Raw genomic sequence first — 27,106 nt, forward strand, 5'->3', positions numbered from 1 at the left:
GTCTTGAAATAGGGGACCCACTATGAGCCAATCGTCCAGACACGTCCAATGGTCGTCAAAGGGGTTGTAGAGGAGGATTGCTGGTGAATTCCAGACGGTACCCTGTACAGATGGTTTGAAGAACCAAGATGTCTGAAAGGGAGAGACTGTCCTCATCTACTGTCTGGCCAGAAGAAAGAGAAGACATTGAAGATGATCTAGAATGTGTGTGTCGACTGCGATGACCAGGTACTGACCATAAGTAATCACAAGAAGAACGATGTCGGTACTGGTGTCGATCCTCGGAGTCCGAGTGGGACCGCGCATGGGACTGAGAACGGGCCTGTGTATCGCGCTGCGGTCCTCCAGCAAGTGGAGCGGCTGGTGTGTTCACCGAAGCATTGCAGGGAATGGAGACTTTGTCCTTGAGTGAAAGGTTTCCATGATCCCTCGAAGAATGCGGAAACTCCCCTCATACGGTGTGTAATGGTGTGAAAAACCCATTGGAAAAGCCGGAGGGAAAACCCGCGGGTTGTGGGCTGGAACACTGTGTGGATACGATGCGTGTGTATTGTGGTCGAACTGATGACAATCGTTCGGGAAAAAGGACCACGTGTGGGGCTCAGAACGATTGAGAAAATCTCGATGAGACATGCCCGGAAAGCAAGGTTGTGAGTACAAACCCGTAGAAGTAGGACCATAGCTGAATGATGATGGTGCCGGTGGTGTGCCGGTGGCGCCTTTAGCCTCTGTCACCTGACAGGGCTGGTCGGATTACTGAGGGACCTTTGGGTGTCGAACGCCGATTCCCGCCATCCGCCTGCACATGCGAGTCGACCTGTGATTCTGATGCATGCATGTGCTCCTGTAGACTGCCAAAAGTATGCAGGATTTGCTGGGGAGTGGCTGTAACTCTTGTTGGAGGAGTGCTCATCCCCGGAGAATTTCCTAACCCCAAACCCGGAGGATTGAACTCAGTCATAGCGGTGAAAGGTCACACTTGGATTGTTGACTGGAGGGTGATTGCCCGGCAGAATGGCTTGAGCTAACAGTTTTCTTTTTACTAGTCTTGGCAGAGTCGGCCATTTTTACAAGCACAAACAGTGCGGTTAAAAAAAAATAGGACAAGCTATTATGTTACAGGGTCCTTTGTGGACTTGCAGTTTGCACGGAGGGTACAGCTTGGGTGCTATTCTTTTCAGTGAGGTTTATACGCATGCGCGCTGATATTTAAATGTAAAACTGAGGTGAGGTGTTTCTGTAATGGAGTCAAGATGGGTCCACCTCTTAAAATGATTCTCAGACCATTGTCGCTCTGTTTGCTAAGACTCATACTCTTATCACCAGTTGGACATAATTTGGGCAATAATAATGGGCCTAAGCAGCTCCACTATTACACAGGATATATGCGTGTACATTTTTATAGGAAATCTTCAAATATATTGTAATCTTTAAATCACTCTTAACCAGTTTGCGCCGCAGGCTGTGTGTACACGTGAAAGTGATGCGAAATTCAGATCGGATGACGGATACACCTGTCACACGCACAGCCCGAACTATTAATTTACTATGCATGGATGACGAGTTAACCCGTCAGACACAATGGTTTAATTCAGCGGAGGATGTGTATACACACTGCAAATGTTTCCTTGGTTGTTGCTGTTGACGGTTAACACGTCTAAAGTTACTGGCCAGCGCCGCAGAGGACGTGTATACACGCCAACGTTGCTGGTGTACGCTGGGGTAAATGAGTATACACGCTGCTTTTGCCAAGCCATGCCATGTTAACTCGATATCATGCTTCAGTTATTATGCCCATGCCATGTGCAACAAGCCCTGATTTTCAAGATAGTTTGAAGGTACTGGATATATGCTCGAGATATTTATTCATGTTTTGAACTGGTCATGTTTATTTCAATCACAATTCTTTCTAGAATGTATGCCAATGGGGTATTTGATAAATCACATTGCCAAATTACATGAGTTTGGAAACAGCCTTTTTTGTGCAGAGCAGACGCCATAACTTGTGGCCGTGTTGTGCGTCACAATGGATGCGGCCAAGCTTGTATTGCTATTGACTGTTAGCATGCATTTTTTCAGTCACATTACATCAAATCATGGTGTCCACACGGTCGGAGACTTCCCGACTACTAAGTTACTTGGTTTCAGTTTTATTTCATTGCAAAAGATGCTCAATCTTAACCCTAAAAAGGATTGTAATTGATCTCTAGTAACTGTTTCCATTGCCATTTCTGTTGTCTGTGTATTTTTTAACTATACCATCATGAACTCCAATTCAACACCCTAGTTTCTTTGTCTGCATTTATGCATAAGCTGAGGGATTCTGCAGCCAGTAATTAGTCCTAGACATACTATCGTCGCTTAGTATCCTTTGAAATTCCTATCCAAGTTGGCGTGCAAACATTTCTATAGATCTTATTCCCTCACGCTATTATTCCCGGCCCTGTGTGTACTTTCACGGCTGACATCTAAAAACGCGTCAGAATTACGATAGCGGATACCGGATGATGTGATATCACGCCCCGACTAGTGTAGAGAAACAATGCCCTTGGCGACAGAATGTTCGCAAAAACATGTAAATGACAATGCTAATAAACTAAGTGTTGGTGTCTTGTAACAGTTGGATTATCAAAACAGGAACATTTTACAGAATAAAAAAAACAATTTTTTTTTAATGAAACAAAAAAAAAGCCTGGGTCCTGGTAATGGACAATCCCGGCACGAAGTAACTTTATCCGACTTTTGTCCATTGCTAAGTAGCATTTTTGGTATCAGAGGGTGAATCTAAACACTTTAATCCAAAAATGGCACTTGTGCGCTACATGTTAATTTAACTCAAAATTTTTGACATTTGAAATTGGTTCTCATGATCCCCATCCGACCCAGGGAAACTTATAAGAATGGCTATTTCAGAAATCCCCCCCCCCCCCCCCGATGGACAATGGCCTGGAACCATCAAACATTTTGTGGCCAAATTGCAAATTAAACTCAACTTAGCTCCCGGTTTCAAGTTACAAGACTACCTGCAGCTATCTGGCGTTGTTTGTCTGTCAGTCTATCCTGTAATACATCATGTAGCTGCTCTTGTATTTCAGGGCTCGGATCAATGTCCAAGACCTCTTGTCCCTGCTGTTGAGACTCTCTGATGCTTTGGCCTTTAGAAGGATCAAAGTACTGTTGGCGTGCTAATTCGTTACGTTTATACCCAGCCTTGCCAATGTAAGGACTCTCTTCGGTACCTCCCTCAGCCTGTCAAGAAAAAAATGTATTCTTTGAACCAAGTTGTCTAAATAACCAAATACATGAAATTTTGCACTTGAAGGGGCAAAGCAATTTTTTCCCAACCCACAAGCGATAGCTCATCTCTTTCATGCAATGATCAATGCAGGATTTTTTTACTCAGCCATGCGCATGCAAAAAATTCAACAAAATCTTATCAGTGAAACTTCAAGAAAATTTGTTGGACAGGGCGATGGGTACACCTGAAAAGCAGTTCTTAAATTTCTCCAAAGGATAATTCTTTACTGAGTTAGAATGTTGGTTGCAACAGTCTAGGACAAAAAAATAAGAGGCAATGGAGGCCAGATTTTGACTTATCTGATCAACACACATTCATAAAGTCAGTAAACTTTGTAATACCTAGATAACCTAGAAACCCATACAATAAAAGATCACCTCGTCAATATCAAGATGGAATGCAAGTGGCTCAAACTTTGCATCAATTTTTTGGAAGGCTAGTTCTTGCTCCAATCGAAACTGCTTCTCACAGGCCTTGTTCAACTCAGCTGTCTTGCGTTTCAACTGCAATTTAACACAATCACACATTAAAATGACAAATCACCACAATAAAAAGAACTACGTAAATAAAAGAGGACTTCAAAGGCTGTATTTCAAATTTGCTAATAATCAGCAAAGTAACAGGGAAGTGAAAAAAAAGAGTAAAATTTTGAACTAATTTGACCATATATTATGATGCCTACATGTTCGTCATATTGATTGAAACTAGAACAGCGAAGCCGCCATGGCTCGCTGTCCAAGGCAGGAAGGGAGGCTGAAGGTAGGGTTGGGGATGGGCATGATGGAAGGCGATCAGGATTCTTGTTGATGTGCCTAGGTGTAGGGGTCAGTTTTTAAATGTCAACATAAAACGTCAACAGATTACCTAATAAATACATGTGTATATAGGTTAGCCGTCACTGTATTATGGGGGAGTTTTCCATTGTTAGGGTAATTAGGACCCAGTTGTGGATTTTTGCAGCCTAACAGTGTCTTCTGCTCCCCATACTTGTATTACCATGGGAAAACTCTTGTGTAGTCGCCACAAATGCAGAACAAGAATGGGTATACATGTACATGTAGACACAGCACCATCACCACCTCCCCCAAACCTTACCCCATCCCAAAACCTTACCCCATCCCCAACCCGCCCCTCCCCCACCCAACCCCCTACCCACACCCATTCCATCCTCCCCTAACCATTCCCACCCCATCACCTACACATCCCAACCCCACCCAAACTCCAATCCCTATCTCCTTCCCCCTCCCCTAACCCCTATCCTCCCCTACCCCAACCCCCTACACCCACCTACCCTATCTGTCCTTACCCAACCTACACATCCCCACCCTAACCCTTACTCGAATTCCAATATCCCGCCCACCCCATTCCCCCACCCATACATCCCCACCTGACCCCATGCAACCCCTACTCTGATCCCTATATACTGCCCCCTCCCCTTATCCAACCCCTACAACAACCCATCCCTACCCATCCCAACACATCCCCAACCCAACCCCTACTCCGATCCTATATCCCGCCCCCTGCCCAACCCCCTCCTAACCCAACCCCCTCCTAACCCAACCCCTACATCCATGCCCATCCTCTCCCTACCTGTCTCCCCCTACCTGTCTCTCCCTACCTGTTCTCACCCCACCCCTACAAATCCCCACCCCACCCAAACCCAGTATTCCAACCCCTCTCCCCACCCCAACCCACCCCGCCCCACCCATCCGAGCTCCCCTACTCATCCTACTCACACAAACCCTAACTCCAACCCTATCCCCCAACCCACCCCACCCCACCCTCCCCCACCCCATCCCTAATCCAACCCCATAAACTAAAAGATCAAACCAGAAGCTCATGCACATCCCCAAAATGCATAATGTACATGCATACCAGTATACATGTACATGTAACAATTAAAAACTTTAACATTTCCTTGAATTAAAGTTCCTCAATAAAATCATAAAATTTACTGCAATGATATGAACCTAACTGAAGTTATAGAGATGATACATGACAACTACATTTAATTTTTTTCCCCAAGTTAACTAGAACCAAAAACTTCAACATTTTTATCTGAATGCGGACGGCCGGGCGGCCGGGCGGACGGACGGACGCCCGGACAGACGGACAGAAATTGGTATTACATAGGCTCGCATCTGCTTCGCAGCTCGCCAAAAATGATTGGTTTGATGACGTCACAGCATTTGGACTCCCAAGATTAACATTAAACCGGATATTATTGTCTGTGATACGAACATAGTCATTAAACACTGATCAAAACGAAGGATTAAAAAAGAATACTGATCATTTTAAATTTCTCTCCATAACTTCCGGTCTGATGACGTCACGATTCTAAAATGTGCGGTTGTTCAAAGGATATCTAGGGCAATTTGGTAAAATTATGACGAAAAGGTATAAATTTAAACAATTAAATGTCATTGATGCGCCACTAGAGGGCGACCTTAAAGACGATTTTTTCCCCACTTTTCTCCAAACCAGGGGGGGGGGGGTGGTGGTATTTACCCACCCCAATATTTTCAGAGTGCCCTTTTTTTTACTTACGAAATAAAAGAAGATTGATCAGCGTAATGTCATTTATAAGTAAGGTCGTATCATAATTACTCGGAACTATGGCAATAATGTATAATAAATATATTATACATAAGATGGAATTTTGCGTCGGGGTGATGATCAAATTAGGTTTTTGCCCTAGTTAACGCGGTACCCGCTGCTATGTACATCAGATTCGAACCAGCCAACCGATCCCATTTGCTCGGTGGTCGAGTGGTAAGACGTCTGCACTAGAAAGCAGGAGGTCGTGGGTTTGAGTCCCACCCGAGTGATTTTTTTCAACTTTCACTTGGGAGGTAACACACTGAGTATACAGTGTTTATACATCGTGAAGGGCAAAAACCTAATTTGAAATATATTATAATCGTTGCATGACATGATTCGAACAAGGCCTCATAAAAAAACACGCCCTCTATCGGGCACGTATAAAGCAAGTAGGTCAGGTCACTTTTCTTTGCTGCGAAGTTTAAATACAGATAGGTATGCACATGTACATACTCAATTACGTATTAGCAGGCATACGTAATACGTCATTACTGGGTTGAAATAATGCCCCAAAAGCGAAAGCGAAAGCGAAAGCGGGATGAGGAGCTGAAACTGTAAGCCACCAAGTGCTGGAATCTCGGGACATTTTTTAAGTAAGTAATTTAAAGAATAAAAAAATATATATCCTCTATGGATGCATACCTGCAAATAAACTCCCATAGACACTAGTGCTAAATGCCCATACTTAAAAATTCTTTTAAAAATACTCAAAACTCTCACAGGTATTCAAGCTGCACAGAAAAATGATAATCAACATGTCATCTTTCGTTTTCTTTTCAATTTTTGGTGGGTTGACCATTGACTTTTCGAGATATTTTCACCCAAAGAAGACGACCCCTATTTTCCCCAAAGCGGAAAAGTAGCCATCTTGAAAAACGATCCCTCCACAACACGGCAAAATAGCGCCACTTTCGAGCCCAATAGCATCCAAAATGCTCAGAATTGGAAGCCCCAAGTCCGGGCCAGAGGTTCATTACCATATCTCTTCAATTCCCCAATTTTACGGCACTCAGAACTCTCTAATATAGAATATTTTGAGGGTATAACTTTTATTCATGAGCTTGGCGGATCGATTTACCGGTGTGCACCCCTATAGCTTTAATAATATAATGTCATTCATGCTGGTGGCCTTAGTGCAGAGTTGTAACCAAGTTATTTTTTTCCAAGTCAAGTCAAGTCCCAAGTCAAATTTAAGCAAGTCAAGTCAAGTCAAGTCCCAAGTCAATATTTTTCAAGTCAAGTCAAGTCTCGAGTCATTTAAAAAAAAAATATATATATGAGATGCACATACTACATAGTACGTACAGGAACCAGTTTATGTGTTCGACGACAGAGCTGGAGTAGAGATGGGAATGTGTTTATAAAAGCGTGCATCATGAAAGGAAATTAAAAAAAAATATCATGTATATCTGCATTCTTTTCAACCGCACAATGCCCAGAGCTTTTTTTTTTTTTTTTTACTTTAAGAAACGTGTTAATGTCAGCAAGACAAACTTATTCGAGTCAAGTCAAGTCACAAGTCATACTTTTTCAAGTCTCAAGTCATTTTTCCCCAAGTCAAGTCAAGTCTCAAGTAAAAAAAATAGCGACTCGAGTCCAAGTCAGCAACTCGAGTCAACAACACTGCCTAAGGGCCCTGTCACACTTCTGCGTATCCTAATTCCTTATGAGTTGCGCATTGACATTTTTTTCATACACAGTCGTACGCACAATACGCACCTCATATGCATCTGTATCGTTTTGTGTAGGTTTTATGTACGCAGATATACGCATGGTACGGCCCAGTACGCAGGATAGTTTTGGGCATGCACAAAACTACGCTGCGTACACTGTTGCGCAGGTCATAAGTAATAAATACGCAGCGCATCGGTCGAGTGCAGTACGAGTCCGCTATGTGTTCGTGACGCACCCCGTCAGCATATGAGCTGCCTGTATTGGACGTATACATAGCGTACTTGCAGCGCAGATGCAACGCACGCTGAACGGCGAGCGGCGGAAATGCGGCGGGAATATGCTCAGAAGTGCGTCAAGCATGCGGTCGGCATAAGTCGGGTGCGTCCGGAATACGCTCGGCATGTGCACTGCATACTGACCTATTCGCAGCCCGAAAAATAATGTTGTGCACTGCATACGCAACTCATACGCATCTCATACGCAATGGATGCGCTTAATTCGTTACTTGTACGGTAGATGTGCGTCGCACATAAGTCAAAGTGATCAAAACATTTCGACGTTAATTGAGCGTACGGCTGCGTATTGAAAATTTTTGATAAGGAACTCATAAGGAATTAGGATACGCAAAGGTATTACAGGGGCTTTAGTGTGCCCTCACTGGAAATTGTAGTGCCCCCTGTGCCCCTACTGAACTATGTTTGTGCCCCCTGTGCCCTAATGTAAGTGCCCCCAGTTCCCTAACTAAAAAATATAAGTGCCTTCACTGGAAATATTAGTGCCCCCTGTTCCCTCACTGAAAAATGTTGGTTCCCCCTGAAAACTTTGAGTGCCTCCTGTGCCCCCATTGAATAATATAAGTGCCCCTGTGTCCCTACTGAACTATGTTTGTTCCCCCTGTGCCCTAATGTTAGTGCCTCCAATGCCCCCACTGAAAAATATTAGTGCCCTCACTGGAAATATTACTGGCCGGCCCCTGTGCCCCCATTGAAAAATATTTGTGCCCCCTGTGCACTCACTGAAAAATGTTGGTGCCCTCTGAAAACTTTAAGTGCCCCCTGTGCCCCAACTGATTTATGTTTGTGCCCCCTGTGCCCTGTTAGTTCCCTAACTGAAAAATATTAGTGCCCCCCCCCCCCCCCCCCCCCCCCCCCCCCCCGTGCTGTGCCCTCACTAAAAAATGTTGGTGCCCCCTGAAAACTTTTAGTGCCCCCATTGAAAAATATAAGTGCCCCTACGGAACTATTTTAGAGTACATAGCTGGTCATTCCAAGCTGTAAAAACAATATGGATATAAATTATATGCTGCTTCAAATCCAATGTTTGGAGAGGGCTGAATTCAAGCAATCATTGTTCAAAATAATAAAAATAGAGTTGCTAAAAAGTACATGAATTGTTTGTTTTGTAACAGAAATATTAAGTTTCTTTTGTGCAATGTAATGTTAATGAAATAATTTCTTTTAGTGTGCTCGACATGTAAATATCAGATTATGCTTTGTTTATCGATTTTGAGAAAAATTGTTGCAGCAGGGAGTGTTTTGTGTTGGTTTAATTTTGTGGTAATTTTCTCTACCCGAACTACACGGCCTAAGATGTATGAAAGTGCTAGGCCTTCAGAAGATGCAATTATTTAAAAAGTCACTCCCGAATCTCGGGCATATAATTTGATGAGTCAGGATCAAGGTTGGTGTTAACATGCACTCTCCGAAAATTTCAAACTTCTTTCCTGATGGAACCCTGTATGTAAAGAATATAATGCCCTGTAACAAATAAATTTGCATGTTTGCATTGGCAGGCCGTACAACAGTTTTAAAAAGTGGTTTTTTTTTTCATAGCACGCTCCAGTTCAAAAGTTTTGAGCGAAACATTATAAATATTCATATCTAGTGACATACGGGGTACCATATATTGGTGTATGCTAATCACACATTTTGTACTAGCCTGTGTCATGGACAGATCCTTGCGCGATAATCATGACTGGTCTTGGACATGCGGGTGACTGGCACAATGATGGGCCTTTGTTGGTAACCGCAGTGCGCAATTAACGCCTCGCTGGCTTGTACAATAAAAGGGTGTCAGTGGCGTAGCCAGGAATTTTTCAGTGGGGGGGGGGGGGGGGGGGGGGGGGGCGCTGGGGGATGGAACATTTCCTGGGGGGCGTCATGTACATCAATGATAATTTTTTTAGAAACTCAAAATCTCAGGGGGGGGGGGGCGACAAGGTTTCATGGGGGGGCTGTCGCCCCCACGTGGCTACGCCACTGAAGGGTGTACAAAACCTATGCATTAAAAGTGGAAGAGGGGACAAAAAGGGAGAGGGGAAAATCTTAACGAAAACAAAAGCTATTCCCAACTGTATCCGGAGACAGCTAACAAGATTACGACAACTCTGGTAACCTTAAAATGTCTGTCTTAGGTGGAATAAATGTTTTGTCCATGAATATGGAAATTCGTATGTGCAAAAAAAGCAAAAACGCAACACCATAAGAGTAATATACTGAAAACAAAGTTTAACTGCACTTAAGGGCAAATTTCAAGGATTTTATTGCATGGACCCTTTTAAACTTTTAACAAAACTATTTCAGTGCCTTACCAGGTCATCTTTAGCATGCACTTCCCCATGTAGCTGAATGATGGTTTGTTGATGTGCTAGATTCTTAGTCTTGAGCAATGCAATGAGATTCATAGACTGCTGCTGATCCATCAGCGTCTTGCTGTGGTTCTCCTGGAGAGATCGCAATTTCTTCTCTTCATTGTTGAGTTGCACTTCTAGGTTCTCTAATTCCTCTGGTAAAAGCATACATGTACACAGTGAATTAAAAATACTAACTAGAGGTTCGCGTTTGTTGAGTTACAAACACAGAGTGGTCAGGCTCGTATCTATTTATTTCATAGTACAACCTAGCCAAAGACTAACATCGTTGAAAGCAAGTTCACATCTTTTTCCATTTTCAAATTATAAGGCACTTCCAGTTTGGACCGGAAGGAAGGGTCACATGACTTCAAAATGAAGACAATTCCCCCAAAAAGCAAAATCAGATCTCTCAAAGTTGATTTTATAGTGATTTTCAAAGATGGAGGGAGGGAAAGATGCAGGGGGAACAAGGAGAGTGGTGATGAATGTAACAGGGTAAAGAAGAAGAAAGGGGAGGGCAAGGGCAGTGTTGTCAGTATAAAGAGAAAGGGATGGGGAAAAAACAAAGGATGGGTAAAAACCACAGAGGTTAAGATGGAGCTGAAACAAATTAAACTTGGAGAGATAGAAACATTAATCGTGGCCTTGTTGGATGTTGAGACCATGTGGTTCAACAGTCCGAAGACGCTTCATCCACACTTTCTCCCTGCTTAGACGAACTGAGTCCTTGCAACAGCCAAGGGACTCTATACCCTGTAATGTCATATAGGAAATTGAATGGTTAGGGAGGTTGAGGTGGTGGTCGACAGGGGTGACCAGTCTCTTGGTGTTGACAGTTTATCGATGACCAAAGAAGGGTCATTCTTCGTTAAGTGTCTACGTTCATGTCCCAATACTTAGACAATGGAAAATGCGTAAACATGATATGTATTTTTGTGGATTTGTGTTAATAAACACAATTCTGATTCTGAGTTTATATTGTTCTTTATTTTCTGATGTTTGATGTGGACCCCCGAAAAACCCATGTCCCGATCGTACTATCTAAAAATTCCGATCGTTATATTTATTTGGTGGAGGGGCTTTTCTTCAAGAAATTACTCTTAAACAAAAGGCCTTTATCACTTAAATCTATTCAATGCTTCAAAATATGGCATTATAAACCAATTAAGTCATAAATTTTATCGTTTTTGTCGAAAAATGTTTTTCTTGAGGATTTCAGTCAGATACCGTCACGAACGTATGCAGCGCCCGCAATAGTTCATAAAAAACGAATAGAAACACTACCTCGGTCTCTGTACACGCGTGAGATACGACAGTGCATTGTGTTCAAATTTTCTCCACGTATCGTGAATAAAAAAACACATAAAAATCGTGACTTTTAGCTAAAATACTGGTGCGTACCTTTATTCAGCGTCATCTACGAATGCTTTAAAACAAGCTTTATTTATATTTTTATTCTAAAAAAGTATTCATGAGTACGATCAGAATTGTGTAAACTTCCAAGGGCATTGGTATTCATGCTTCAAACAAACAGTAGATGGGGCTATACGAGTTTGATTTTTAATTTTGTCAGCTCCGTCACAGTCAACTCCGTCACATTTTACCGTGACGGATATCATCAATCATCAATTCGACATTTATTTTCACATTGACATCCTCGGTAACAATTCAGACAGAAAACAGTATATATATATGTATAAACAAAACATTCTTCACAGAAAGTATGTAATTAAGTGTAAATATTAAATGATGTCAACATAAAGGAAAAAGGTGAAGCACTGCTTTTGCACCTTTCCCTGGGACAGGACAAAACTTAAACAACTACACACGGACTAAGACAGGACAATAGGTTTAAGAGTGAGACCCGGTACAATGTGTAAAATAATGACTAAGCAAAGCAGAAAAAAAAAATGTTTTTTAAGTTAAAGTATAAGTGTTGATGATCAATTTTTTCAATTTGTTAGCAAATGAAACCACAGTAGTACACTCTTTTAAACCAATGTTGAGTTCATTCCAGTATATGACACCACGTTGAAATGGACTGTTTCTAAAAAAGGAAGTTCTATTTATTCTCACAAAAAGATCACCTTTCGATGAACTACGTGTTTCATATGAATGAACAGAAGAAGTAAATGAGAATAGATGATTAAAAATTGGAGGGAGCATGTTGTGAGTATATTTAAACATAAGTATACCCAGTCGGTGGTGGTAGAGATCATTCAGTTTCAGAATATTAAGTTTGGCAAATAAAGGAGTGGTATGATCAAGGTAACCTGCATTATTTACAATACGAACAGCTTTGTTCTGCAACTTAAAAAGTTTGTTGGAGCCATGTACGGTTGAAGATCCCCAAAAAGAAAGTAGGCCATAATTAATTCAAGTATGAAAGAATAAAGGAATTATATAATGTTAAAAGAATATTTTTAGGTACAAAATTCTTCAGACGATTCATAACCCCAACATTTTTAGAAATTTTACTACATAAAACATCAATGTGGCGATTCCAAGTGAGATTTTCGTCTATACAAAGTCCAAGAAATTTAGTAGTCTTGACTTGATTGAGTACAGTACCATCAAAGCTAAGAGAAACTGTGGCCCGGTATTTATGTTGGCGTGGACAAAAAATAATGTAATTAGTCTTCAGCAAATTAATTGATAATTTGTTCGAAATCAGCCATCTACTTATTTTAACAAGTTCAACATTAACAGTTTGGATGGCTGTATCCACATTATGGTGATTGTAAATTAAATTAGTATCATCTGCAAATAAACAGAAAGACATGACATCAGAAGATCTACAAATATCATTGATATAAATAATAAATAGTAATGGACCTAACACACTTCCTTGAGGGACTCCACAAGTGATGGACTGTTCTAAAGAGTGATGTAAATTGTAAGAAACAAACTGCCTTCTATTTGATACATAACTTCTGAACCAGTCCAAGGCCAACCCTCGGACACCAAAATGCTCCAATTTATTTAAAAGGATATCATGGTTAACAGTGTCGAAGGCCTTGGACAGGTCCAGGAAAATACCAACAGAAAGCTGCTTGTTCTCAAAGGCATCGATGATTTTACTTAACACATCAAGTATAGCCAACTCTGTAGAGCGATTTGCTCTAAAGCCGTATTGAGATTGAGACAAGAGGCCATACTTATTAATAAATGCAATCATGCGACTGAACACAAGTTTTTCAAATTATTTGGAAAAAACAGGTAAAATAGAAATCGGTCTATAATTAGAGAACTCGCGTCTACTACCGCCTTTGTGTATGGGAACCACTTTACCAATTCGTCAGGAAAGACTCCCTTAGAAATTGACTGATTAAAGAGCAGAGCAAGTGGTATAGCTAAAGCATTCCTGGCCTTTTTAACAACAAAGGAACTCAAACCATCCCAGCCTGGGGCTTTACCATTAGGGAATTTGTTAATCACATTCACAATTTCTGCTTGCGTAACAGGATTCAAAAATATAGAATGAGAACACCTGTTTCCAAGAAAGGAAAGAAAAGAACGATCAGACAATGGAAGGTTGCTGGTTATCCTGTTTCCAATGTTTACAAAGTAATCGTTAAAATGGTTAGCAATACTATATGCATCATCAATATTTTCACCATTATGTACAAAATAAGATGGATTAGTGTTGGACTTAGATTTATTCAATAAAGAATTAATAAGTCTCCAGGTGCCTTTGATATTATTCCTTTCACTATTAAATTTGTGGTGCAAATAATTCTTCTTAGCACGTTTTATCAAACCAGTAAGGATATTTTTATACTGAGTGTACACATGCTTAGTATGATCTGTGGGGTTGTCAAGATATTTTCTGTACAGGTAGTTTTTCCTTCTAATACAATTATATATTCCTTCAGTTAACCAAGGTGACTTGTTCCTATTGAAGCGAGTATTAATTTCTTTCTCAGGAAAATGCTTGTTGTAAAAATGAAGAACATACTCTAGAAAATGTGAATAAAAATCATTGACACTGTCAAAATTGGTGATGAAATCCCAATTAATATCCAAAAGATCTTGAATAAAATGCTGAATATTAGTGTCGCTGGAATCATGTCTGGACGTACTCAAATTAGACGAGGTATTTCTGGAGTAATTATTTACAACTGCAAATACGGGAAGATGATCACTTATATCAGTAAGTAAAATACCAGTTTTGTGATCTGAAAACTCATTAGTAAAAATATTATCGAGGAGCGTAGCACTATCGGGAGTAATTCTAGTAGGTTTGTTGATAAGCGGGAAAAAAGAATTGGATGACAATGTATCAATAAAATCTTTAACACTACTACTTGTATCATGAAGCAATAAATTAATGTTAAAATCACCCATAATGTACACCCGTTTCTTGTCGCTTTGTACTCGGGCTAGTGTATCATTAAAGGAATCAGAAAAATTAGAACAACAAACATCTGGGGGTTTATACAAAATTCCGACTATGATATTACCTCATGTAGAATTTTCAATTTCAATAAAACAAGACTCAAAGTCTTCAGTATTAGGACAAATATCTTGGCGTGTCTTATAGGTGAGATCATTTTTTATGTAAAATGCCACGCCTCCTCCCCTTTTGTGTTGTCTACAAAAACCTTCCATGGCATAACCATTGAGTTTAACCAAGGGATCATCAATATCTTTCAACCATGTTTCAGAAACACCAATAATAGAAAAATCATCACCCAGGATATTAAGATACTGCTGAATATCAGAGATGCTGCTGGCCAAGCTACGAGCATTAATATGCAGACATTTAAAATAATCTGCTCCAGAAAAATTATCCAAGAACTGGTCTTGATCATAGTACTCACAAGCAATATCAGGAACATCTAAGTTAATATCAGGATCTAAGTTAGGATCAACTACTGGTGTATTATCAACCATCAATGAAACCATTTAACAAGGTTGGTATAAAAATGAATTTGATAAACATGTATATCCGGGTCTCACTGCTACACAAACACATAACAATAACAAGACGCAACATGTACACACAACGATAAGACACAACAATGGGTAGATGACTAAGTAGGGACGTGACTAATTGTGAAATAACTTGTCATTACAAAGAAGAGCATTCGCAAAATGATTTGTAGAGGCAATACCTAAAAAGCAAGATATTTCAAAACACGCAGAGGCTGGTTTGTTCCTTCCAAGGGGGAAAATCATTATTATCAACAATGATAATAAAGCAAAATATTTTGGGTGTCACAATACCAACCTCTCAAATCTTAAGGCATGAAATACAAATGTAACTCATCCATTATCCATTATGGAGTTATCAGTGGCAGTGACCGTCAGTCCTGTGGCTTATGGAAGTTTCTTGAGGTCGTTCTCGCTGTTTATGATCAGCTTAGCGTTATTCTTCATCTTGACTTCAATTCTGCCATCCTGGGTCCAGGCCTTCACGGACGAGGGGTGGTTTCTTGCCTGTTTCAGCCATCTCTGCCTTTCAGGGGTCAAGCTTTCGCGGACGAAAATGTTCTTTCCCTTGAAACCAACCAGCTCGCGCATGGTAGAAGACTGCCCGGATGTTATAGCTGTTAAACTTGACGATAATTGGCCGCGTACGTGGTTCCCCAGTCCGGTCCGTCTTTGCGCCGAGGCGATGGGTGCGGTCGATGGCGGTGGCTGGTATGTCAACATTAACGAACTGTTTTGCCGCTTCAATGATCTTTTTATCTGTGCTCTCTTGTCCTTCCTCAGGAATGCCGTACACAAGTAATGAGTTGCGCCTTGAGTATTGTTCAAAGTCGTCCAGGCGATGTTCAAGATGGCGGACTTTCGAATTGAGTTGGTTGATTTTTTCATCCCTCTTGACGAATTCTAGCTGCATAGCTTCATGCATGTTCTTACTAACGGCGTCTGTTATGGCTTCCGTCAGTGCTGGAACGAGGGCATCAATTAGACTCTTGGATTTAAATGCCTCAACGAGGGTGGCGGACAGGATTGTAGGGTCAATTGTAAGGACCTCGTGGGACGACTGCTTCTTCGGAGGCATGGTGTAGTTGACGTTACAGGAACGGCCAAATATAACCGAATCTGTATTACTAAGTAATGTTATAACAGAGTTCACCTCAATGCAGACTCCTCCCAAGCATCAGATTGGTTGAAGTCGTGATGCCAGTATGCCACGCTTTAGAACATAGAACTTAGGACGAGCGGAGCTCACTACGAAGTCATCATATGATCATCATATACGAAGTCATCATATGATTTCTTTAAGTTTTCTTTGGCCGATAATGGTAATAAAATAAGGATGATAATGAATAGGGTTTAACATGTTAACTATTCACTGATTATTATTCTATGTTCATACTTTAAAAGCTCTCATTTGAATTTACTCGGCTTCACATTCATTCAGATATTGTCATTTCCGTCACAAAAGGTGCGACGGATATGACTTTTGCATTTTTACCTATGCTACAACACTGAAAATTGAATCTTGATAAAATGGTTAAAACTCAACTAAAGATTGCGCCGTGCGCTACTTGTAGTTGTTGTGCAACATAATGATCACATCCCATGAAAGAAATTAACATTTGAAAACAAAATACCAAATTTTTAAAAGGCCCAAAGTAGACGCTTTAATACTGAAGAATGACCCAGAAACGCTTTTTGGCTGTTTCGGCAACCAGCCGAAACAGCCTTTGTTTTCGTTCAGATTTTTTATTTTTATTTTTTTTGGCTTTTCCGCAAAGTTGCAGAAAAGCCTTTGTTTTGTTCTGATTTTTTTTCTTTCTTCTTCTTCTTCTTGTTCCACACCCAAAATCCTATAGACTTTGTGCACGTCTTTTGTCAGCACCACTTTTGGCATTGATCTTTGTCCTACATCATTCAAAGTTACCATAGGCAAAGTCCCTATAGCAAAGTTGTGTCCCGAGGAGTGACCTCATGGTGATGTCATCATGTGACGTCATCTTAAATGTGCAAATTTAAAAGTCCTATGTCTAGAGAACTGTAAGTCCGATTGGGTTGAAACTTGGTATGTAGGTAGACCGGGATGTGTTATAGGTGAAAATTGAGATGACGTCATCATGACGTCATCATGTGATTGTATACATATTTTTGAAATTTTGAGGCTTAGCACCATATCTCACGAACGCAGTATGCTAAATTCAAAATTTGTTTTGTATTAGGTTTATTAGGTGATAGATATATGCACAGATTTTTTTTTAAATGTGTGACGTCATGATGACGTCATCAAAAATGAGATTTTTCAAAACACATATAAGGGAAGATCCGATCGTCATGAATCTTGATGGAAAGGTAGAAAATGGTACTAGTATGCAAAATCTGAAATGACGTCATAATGACATCATCAGCTGATTTATTATGAATTTTTGATTTTTTAAGTTATTTTTCTTATTACAAAATTTGACACTGTTTTTGATCTGATCGACTCCAAACTTGGTGCAGACAAAGACCACATTAATATATTTACAAAGATACAAAATCAGAAGCCATGATGACGTCATAATGGGTCCCAGTGCATCATCTTAAAGGTGTCCAGTCTTCAAGTTCTAAATCTAAATAACAAACAGCGCATAAAATAATGATACTGCATTCAAAACTAAACAAGTCAGGTGTGTTTACAAACACAAATGCCCCGCAACCGTGACTGTTTCCATGACATAACACCACTCTAACATCAACTTACATGTACCTTGGTCAAAAGGAACGTTCATTGACAGCATTACTGTCTTCTGTAGGTTTAATATGAATTAATCCCTAATCCCTACGATCTCAGAATAAATACAAGATTTCTATTGTTTTAGCCACTGTGACCTTGACCCTTGACCTTTCGGCCCCAAATGCAAAAGGCTTCTTAGGATTACCAAGGACAATCCACAAACCAAATTTGAAGTTCATATGTTAAGTATTTCTCAAGTTATCGCGCTGACAAGATTTGTCCGGACACACACACACACACACCCACCCACCCACAGTATGCCCCTTCGGCTTCGCCGTGGGGCATAAAAACATAACCTCAATTAAAAAACATAATGCGGAAAAGCCCTATGTTCTGTTGCAAACAGACATAGATCTTTTTCTCTTTTTCAGTCATTTCTGCCCATAGCATTTGTACACGTATTTTTGTTACCAACACTTTGGCCACTAAAATTAATCCGATTGCCTTTATACTCGGCATATACTTAGACCAGCATCTGAAGTTGTGCGCCGAACATTGAAGTCATCATGACGTCATCACGAGTCACGTGACATCACATTATATGTGATAATCCTGTTGTGACCATTTTCTAGCAGAATTCAGCTAGATCTCACAGATTTGGCTATATCTCCAGAACTACAGGTCCGATTGGGTTGAAAGTTGGTATGTACCTAGACCGGGATGTCTTACAGATGAACATTAACTTGACGTCATGATGACGTCATCACGCGACATATGACGTCATATAAAATAAACATATTTTGAAGGTCTATATCTCCAAAACTACAGGTCCGATTGGCCTGAAACTTGGTACATGTACCTAAAACCGGGATGTGTTATAGATGAAATTTGAAGTGACGTCACGATGACGTCATCACATGACATGTGAGGTCATATTAAAATAACATATTTTGAAAGGCCGATATCTACAGAACTACAGGTCAGATTGGGTTGAAACTTGGTATGTACCTAAACCAGGATGTGTTGTAAATGAAAATTTAAGTGACGTCACGATGACGTCATCATGTGACATGAGATGTCATATTAAAAATAGCATATTTTGAAGGCCAATATCTACAGAACTGCTGGTCTGATTGGGTTTAAACTTGGTATGTACCTAAACCGGGAAGTGTTAGAGATGGAACTTGAAGTGACGTCACGATGAAGTCATCATGTGACATGTGATGTCATATTAAAATAGCATGTTTTGGAGGCCAATATCTACAGAACTACAGGTCAGATTGGGTTGAAACTTGGTATTTACCTAAACCGGGATGTGTTATAGATGACGTCACATGTGACGTCATATTAAATGTGCATATTTTGAAGCACAATATCTACAAAACCACCAGTCAGAAACTTGGTATGTACCTTATCTGGGATGTGTTATAGATGAAAATTTAAGCGACGTCACAATGACGTCATCACGTGACATGTAACGTCACATTAAAAGTGCATATTTTGAAGGAAAATGGGGTTGAAACTTTGGATGTACCTAGACTGTGATGTGTTATAGATGAACATTTAAGTGACGTCACGGTGACGTCATCATGTGACATGTGACGCCACATTAAAAGTACATATTTTGAAGGCCTATACATGTATCTACAGGACAACATGTCTGATTGGGTTGAAAGTTGATAATGAACCTACATGTAGATCGGGATGTGTTACAAAATGAAAATCGAAGTGAGCTCACGATGACGTTATTAAGTGGCATGTGACGGCATATTAAATGTGTATATTTTGAAGGCAAATATCTATAGAACTGTATTTGTCCTGATCACTCTACCGCACGTCATATCAGTCTTACATGACATATAATCATACAATAACAAAATAACCGAAACATCCGTATGTTTGTACACAAACATAATTAAATCTAGTTCAGCATATTCTTAGTCTCCCCAAAATACTGTACTCCACAAACCCTGCAAGAGATGAGATGTATGACATGTTTTGCAGGTGATGTTGCCAATGCACCGGTGAGTGGTGCCAGAAGAGTGGCCAGAAAAGGAATCAGATTCCTGTAAAATCAATAGGTGGGGTGGGGTGGGGGGAGGGGCTCATACCATACTTTCAATGGGGGCGCTATTCAAATCCGACGATCATCAAACTGTATTACAGAATAGTATAGAAATACCACCGTAACCCAGCTGGTTCTGACCGAATTCTGTGCAGAGATGGATATTTTTACCAGTACAATTGTCATAATTGTTTTTTACTGTCAGAGCAAGTTTTTTTTTCCTTCACATTATTGAGTGGTCGGGCACAACCCAAACTCTGTTTAGAATTGTTCTGATAAATCTTCTTTCTTTCTTTCTTTTTTTTCTGGAAAATACTTCTCCGCGGATTTCTCCTAAATGGTTTATGGTGTGAACTTGTAACTTTGAACATATATTGACCCTCATCCCGAGTGGCGCGTATTACTCTGAGGTCATGATGATGTCATCGGGTGTCAAATTACAAACAATTTTTGTTGAAAATGACAACGTCTTTCACTTATAACTCTCGAAAAAAATAATCTACCATGTTCATACGTTGTAACCACAAAGACCATTAATTAATAAACATTTTTTTGTCATGTATGTGAACTTGCTTGATCTTTTTACTTCTGGGTCAAATATAGGTGAATTCAAAATACAGACAGAAATTTCTTCCAAACAATTTACGGGATTATGACAAAACCTGGTATGAACGTGAACCCGTCCGAAGATGTTAAAAAAAATCTGACGTCATCATTACATCATCAGCTATCAAATTACAAGCAATTAAGGGCCAAATTTGAGAAAATAGTTTCAGCTATATATATATATCTTAGAGCATCATGTTCGTTTTTTGTGTGTTACTGTGAGTGCAATAAGAATTGAATATAACTCAAAAGCAGAAGCTTTTTTTCTATAAGCAAATAAATTATGGAAGTGATTAGAAAGGAATAAAGGATTTAAAAAAAACAGCATTATGACGTCATCATCTGAAAGATTGCCCTCTAGCGGTACATCAAATAGGGTTTCTTTTTTATTTTTTTAAAAACCATCCGTCCAAATAACTCAATTGCCCCTTGTAATTTTTTTATCAACTACATATAACTTTAAAGGTTTTAAAATTATGACGTCATCAGACCGAAAGTTACTGAAGGGAGAATTTGAAAAAGATATTTTTTTTTAAATTCTATCATTTGATCCCTGTCTTACGACTTTGTTCGTAGCCCAACTAATGATATCCGTTTTAATGTTGACCTTTGTATCTTAAATGCTGTGACGTCATCAAACCGGAAGTCAGGTGTTATTATACACTTATATTTTTTACATTTTCATACGGTATTTAAACTTCATAAAAAAAAACATGTATCCTCTCCGAACTAAATCAGTATTCAGTTTCCCTTTTTGTACTGATTCTGTGGCGACAAAAAGAAGGGAGAAGAAAGAGCTGTTTCGGTGTGTACACAAACTGGAAGTGCCTTAAATACAAAAGTGGAAAAAGACAAGAACTTGCTGTCAACGATGTTAATCTCTGGCTAGGTTGTATTTTACAAAAAAAATTACCAGTGACGTCATAAAATGTTAGAGCATCCTCCAGCAGCAGGTGGAAAAACGTTTAAAATGAATTTTCAGTTGACTATTGTGGCAAAGTTTTATGACATAAATAGATGCAAGCCCGAACACTGCATTTGTAACTCAACAAATGCGAACCTCTAGTTATCTTTTTTTAAAGAGTTGCTAATACGCTTACAGATTATCCTTCAGCAGTTTCCAAAGAATGTCCTTAATCTACCCAAATCCTTTACTGTTCAGTAAAACTAACAACACTTTTTCATACGAAACAAAACTAGGACCTCAACCCACATGTCCTGCATCCAATTCTGCATTACATGGAATTGAATTTTGGAAAACGTACGGTTGCTAGAACTGATAATCTTTACAATTTGTTTGTTCTTACCTTGCTCGAACCTGTCATCTGCCTGCTTTCTCTCACTCTCTGTGATTGTCTGCTTGTCTAGAACCTGCAGTGTCCGAAGGTGAAACGCAGCAAACAGCCTGTGGTGTGGAAGGTCACATAATGGATTGTCAGCTATCGAAAGCTGCATCAGATCCTTGAGTGGACGCAGTCTAAATACATCAGACAACTGTAGATAGAATGCAGAAAAACATTTTGTGACTTTTGGGGATGGAATTTTGTCATCTAGACCGTACTAGCTTTCTTACATAATATCAGAGGCACACATCAATAAATCACGTTATATCTATAGTTTGACCTCCATTGGCAACCATTTTGTGTAGCTTCTCTGAATCCCTCAAAATATACTGCTGTGGATATATTGACATAAATTCTTCAGACTTCGTCAAAGAAAAGTGGCTTGGCTGTATCTTCTGAAATTCTGAAATCCTCCATATTATACCGCTCTTTTTAGAACAACACAGGAACTGACCTAGAACAAATTGCAACAGGATTTATTTTAATGCCATCGCGCTAAGGAAATACAATTTATCACTATCCAAAATACTAAAAATCTAATTTCATCAAAGGAGTGGAAAAGTGTTTTTATTCATTTTTTCACTACTACTCTTTCATCATACATAAACAGTATGGGGAGCGTCACGTTTTCTTTTCCGTCTGTTTACCATCAGAAAATCCATTCACATCACGTATGAGACTTCGTGTGACACAACTGATAACAGCAGACGATTTTTCCATGTCCACCAATTATTAAAATGTAAAATAATTTACACTGCCGCCTGCAACACCGTATTTATTTGAAAAAAATATAAAAAATTGAGATTTTGTTTACTGCCTGAATTATTAATTGGTTAAAATAAATCACTTTGTTCTCAATTAACTATTTGTTTCAGGTAAAATATTTGCATAAACAGGTCTACTTCAAACATGGGCAGGAAATGACAAAAAGATCCATTAAAATTAAATTTCAGGTGTCTACGCCAACAGGCCAGAGTCCAATTTTACATATTATGGAAAATATCTTAAATCTGAGATTTGTGTGTCCCTTTTGTGATGAATTTAGGTCAATGGCATAACTTATAAATAACATATGAATTCTCCAAAAAAAAGAATATATACTAAAAAAAAAACCTTAATAAAGACAAAGTAACAGGATAAATGAAGTGAAGTGAAAATTGAACCGAGCACCCGGATCAAAGCCTTAGGCCGGAGGAGGGGGGGGGGGGGTGGACCATGCCAATCTTTTCTTTTTAAAGTAATAATAATGCGAGAACTGATCCATAAAAAATTGTTTTGTTGGGACTCAAGTTTGCTTTTCTAGAGAAGTGCATTTCACTCTCGACAGTACAAGTAGACGTCTAAATCATTTGTCCTATTTTGATCAGGATCTTCTCCATTAAGCTGTTTAAAGTTACATCACTGTACCCTACCGTATGGAGAATGTGTGACCTGCATGGAAATCTCATGTACAGAACTACACCTGTTTCTCATCAACCTTATAGACAAGTGTTTTGAGAGGTTTTGTTTCATATTTTCATGTACTAAAAAATGTACTGTAAGCATCACTACCTGAGCCCAGTATTTCCTGAACTTTCTTAACCAAATCAAACATCATTTTCAGGCGCTGAATCAATAGTTTAACTTAAGATTTTTCGGTTCTACTTTCAGAACAGCCCATGCTGTTCCACGTTCCAAATTTTTATCTAAAAACAAAAATGCTTGAAAAAAACACCCTTCCACTCCATAGAAACAATTAGATTTTTCACATGTTGTTTGTGTATTTATTTGAAGTTGTTTGATGCTTGAATGGTTTCTATTGCAATTTGTTCTAGGTCTTAACTTAAATTGATCGGACTATATCTTCCAAATGGATTTTGAAGGATATGGGTGGGATAAGATAAACTATATTAAAGGAAATAAAATACCCCACGGGTATCAGATTATGAAGACAAGGCTTTGCCTCACTGCTTTGTGGGTTGCACCCGCTTTGAGCAACTCACGCAACCACATACGTTTGTTTATAATGTAAATCAAAGATTTTCTATTGTTCCTCTTCCCTTTTCCTTTTTTATAATTCTTACTTTTTTTGCAACAGCTCTCATTATTTTTTGTACACATTTTCTAATTGAGGTCGTCCTTGATTTGGTTCCTGTTGCACGTGTGTGTCCTTAATTTATACCATAAACCTACTCACGTGTGTGTGGGCGTGTTCATTTATTCAAACCTTTGGTATTCAAACCAAACAATACGTCCATGACTGACCAATTGAAATTCGTGTACAAAACCAATGAGAGCTGTTGCTAAAAAGATTAAGTACCAACAAAGGAATGAGGATTAGGGACAATAGGGGTCCATGATAGCAGGTGTTTACAAAGATTAGTGTACAAGCATTACATTTAATGTGAATTTCTGAACAAAAAATGTCCACATAAACCAGTTTTCTGATAAATTGTGCGGACTTGCCAATATCCTTACGACATTCCCCTCTCTGGAAAACATGTTTAGAAGCATTTTGGGTTAGGTTTATTTGTCGCAAAATGAAGAGAAACACTCAAGGGAATCATACAAACAAATTTGGGATGAAAGAGTTCTCACAGTCTGAGTAAAATGATTTTGTTAAAGACAGGAAAACAAAGCAATGTCCACACTAGGTATGTAACATAAATATGGGCACGCACAAGTGTGTATTCGCCTGCAATCAGGGACCCCCTATTGACCTTCATTTGTTGTATTCGCCTGCAATCAGGGACCCCCTATTGTCCTTCATTTGTTGTATTCGCCTGCAATCAGGGACCCCCTATTGTCCTTCATTTGTTTGTACTCGGGACTTGGGGACGCTATTGTTCTGTATTGTTCAACGTCCCCTACTGAATGCAGAAACAAACTCATACAGACAGAGTTGCACTTAGCATTTGGGGTTTATGGGGTACCACTATTGTTCGACCCTAATCCCTTTCTTTTGTTCTCCTTTGTCCCCTTAGAAATCTCAAAACACATAGCTATTGGGTACTTCAATTTCTAAAGACAGACTTGTGTGGTACCATTGTCCCTATTGTTGCCCTTTGTTCCCGGTACCCCATAAGTGCCAATATGTAAGAGCACGCATGTTTGTTCCGTAACTGTAGAAACCACACACAAGTTGTCCCATGGTACTATGGGGACCAAAGACACTGTGGGGACAACAGAAAGTCCACACAACTCGGTCCTAATTTGCCCAATAATAATCAAATTCCCCATAACGCGGTGATGGCCACCCATCCTCGCACGCATACAAGTGTGTATTTGCCTACAATCGGGGACCCACTTTTGTCCCTCTTTTGGTTGTACTTTTTAAGAAGACCTCCCATATGTTTTGTACACATCGCCAAATTGGGGACCTTCAGGAATTGGGTACCCTATTGTCCTCTTTTGTTCAACGTCCCCTACTGAATGCAGAAACAAACTCATGCACACACATGCCTACTGTGGATATTCCTTTGTATTCGTGTAGAAAACAACAGAGAAGTAGATTTATGTTTGTGGACAAACACAGGGCTGTTTCGGTAACTTTTTTGAGACATATATGTGACATAGTTTCAAGTATAAGTTCCATCCAGGAAGGATGTGTAGTTATGTATATATTAAATAACATTCTCATAGGGCTTTGAATTATGACGTCCCATGTCACGTGATGACGTCACATCAGAAAAGAAAATAGTTTGTTATTGTATTTTTATGTCATGTAAGGCTGATAGGACAACATGTGCGGTAGAGTGATCAGGACCAATACAGTTCTGTAGATATAGGCCTTCAAATATGCACTTTTAATATGACGTCACATGTCACGTGATGACGTCATCCTGACGTCACTTTAATTGTCATCCCGGTCTAGGTACGTACCAAGTTTCAACCCAATCAGACCTGTAGTTCTGTAGATATTGGCCTTCAAATTATGCAATTTTTAATACGATTCACATGTCACGTAATGAAGTCATCGTGACGTCACTTAAATTTTCATCTGTAACACATCTCAGTCTAAGTACATTTTTACTTTCATCCCAATCGGACCTGTAGTTCTGGAGATATAGACCAATCTGTCAGATCTAGCCGAATTCTGCTAGAAAATGGTCACAACAGAAAAATCGCATATAATGTGACGTCACGTGATTCATGATGATGTCACGATGATGTCAATCTTCGGTACATAACTTCAGCTGCTGGTCTAAGTGTATGCAAGTATAAAGTCAATCGAATTGATTTCAGTTCCCAAAGTGCCGGTAACAAAAAAATCATGTACAAATGATATGGGCAAAATGACTGAAAATAAAAAAAAACTAGAGCTATATGTTGGTTTAAAAACAGAACACAGGGCTTTTTCGCAGTTAACAAATGTTTATGTTTTGTTGGTCATTTTGCATTTACTTTTTAGAGTGCTTCATGCAGTTAAATGTTGTTCAAAATGCTTAGAATAATTCCTAAAATATAATTGTATCACATGACGCCACATGCCCTGCAATGACGTCATCTTGACAACCCGTGTCAATGCACATTTTGTCATTGTGGTCTTGGTTTGTACCAAGTTTGAAGTCAATCCGATGAAAGGAATTGTAAAATTTTGGAAGCAAAATGAAATTCTTAATTTAAAAAAAATCATACAAAATCTACCGATGACGTCACGGTGACGTCATTTCGGATTGTGCATACTGGTACCATTATATAGCTATCCACAAAGTTTCATGACGATCGTACCTTCCCTTATATGTGTTTTAAAAAATTCGAATTTTTGATGACGTCATGATGACGTCACACATTTTTCAAAATTGTGTGCATAAACCTACAACCTAACAAACATAATACAAACAGAATTTTGAATTTAGCATGTTGCGTTTGTGAGATATGGCTAAAAAGTCCAAAAATTAAAAAAATTCATATAAAATCGCATGATGACGTCATTATGACGTCACCTGATTTTTTATCTATAACACATCCCTGTCTACCCACATACCAAGTTTCAACCCAATCGGCCATACTGTTCTGTAGATATAGGACTTCAAAATATGCAAGTTTGTGATGACGTCACGTGACCCCTGATGACGTAATCATGACGTCACTCTTTGGGACACAACTTTGCCATAAGGACAATGCATATGCTTAATTTGAATGATGTATGACAAAGTTCAATGCCAAAAGTGGCGTGTACAAAAATCGTGTAAAAAATGTCTATGGGATTTTGCATGGAACAAAAAGAAGAAAGTAGGGAGAAAAAAAAAATCAGAACAGA

General features: G+C 39.3%; 1 protein-coding gene across 1 annotated transcript in view; it reads right to left on the reverse strand.

Moving 5' to 3' along the window:
* LOC119739374 (centriolin-like) overlaps positions 1-27,106 on the reverse strand; it is a 306,576-nt gene that overhangs the window by 233,611 nt on the left and 45,859 nt on the right. The window contains exons 5-8 of the mRNA XM_038214300.1: positions 21,829-22,015; positions 10,164-10,357; positions 3,676-3,801; positions 3,024-3,249 (exon numbers count right to left, since the gene is read on the reverse strand). Coding sequence (XP_038070228.1) covers positions 3,024-3,249; positions 3,676-3,801; positions 10,164-10,357; positions 21,829-22,015 — 733 coding nt within the window. The remainder of the gene's footprint in view (positions 1-3,023; positions 3,250-3,675; positions 3,802-10,163; positions 10,358-21,828; positions 22,016-27,106) is intronic.

The sequence above is a fragment of the Patiria miniata genome, unplaced genomic scaffold (assembly GCF_015706575.1).
Source record: "Patiria miniata isolate m_02_andy unplaced genomic scaffold, ASM1570657v1 HiC_scaffold_30, whole genome shotgun sequence".
In the NCBI taxonomy this organism is placed as follows: domain Eukaryota; kingdom Metazoa; phylum Echinodermata; class Asteroidea; order Valvatida; family Asterinidae; genus Patiria; species Patiria miniata.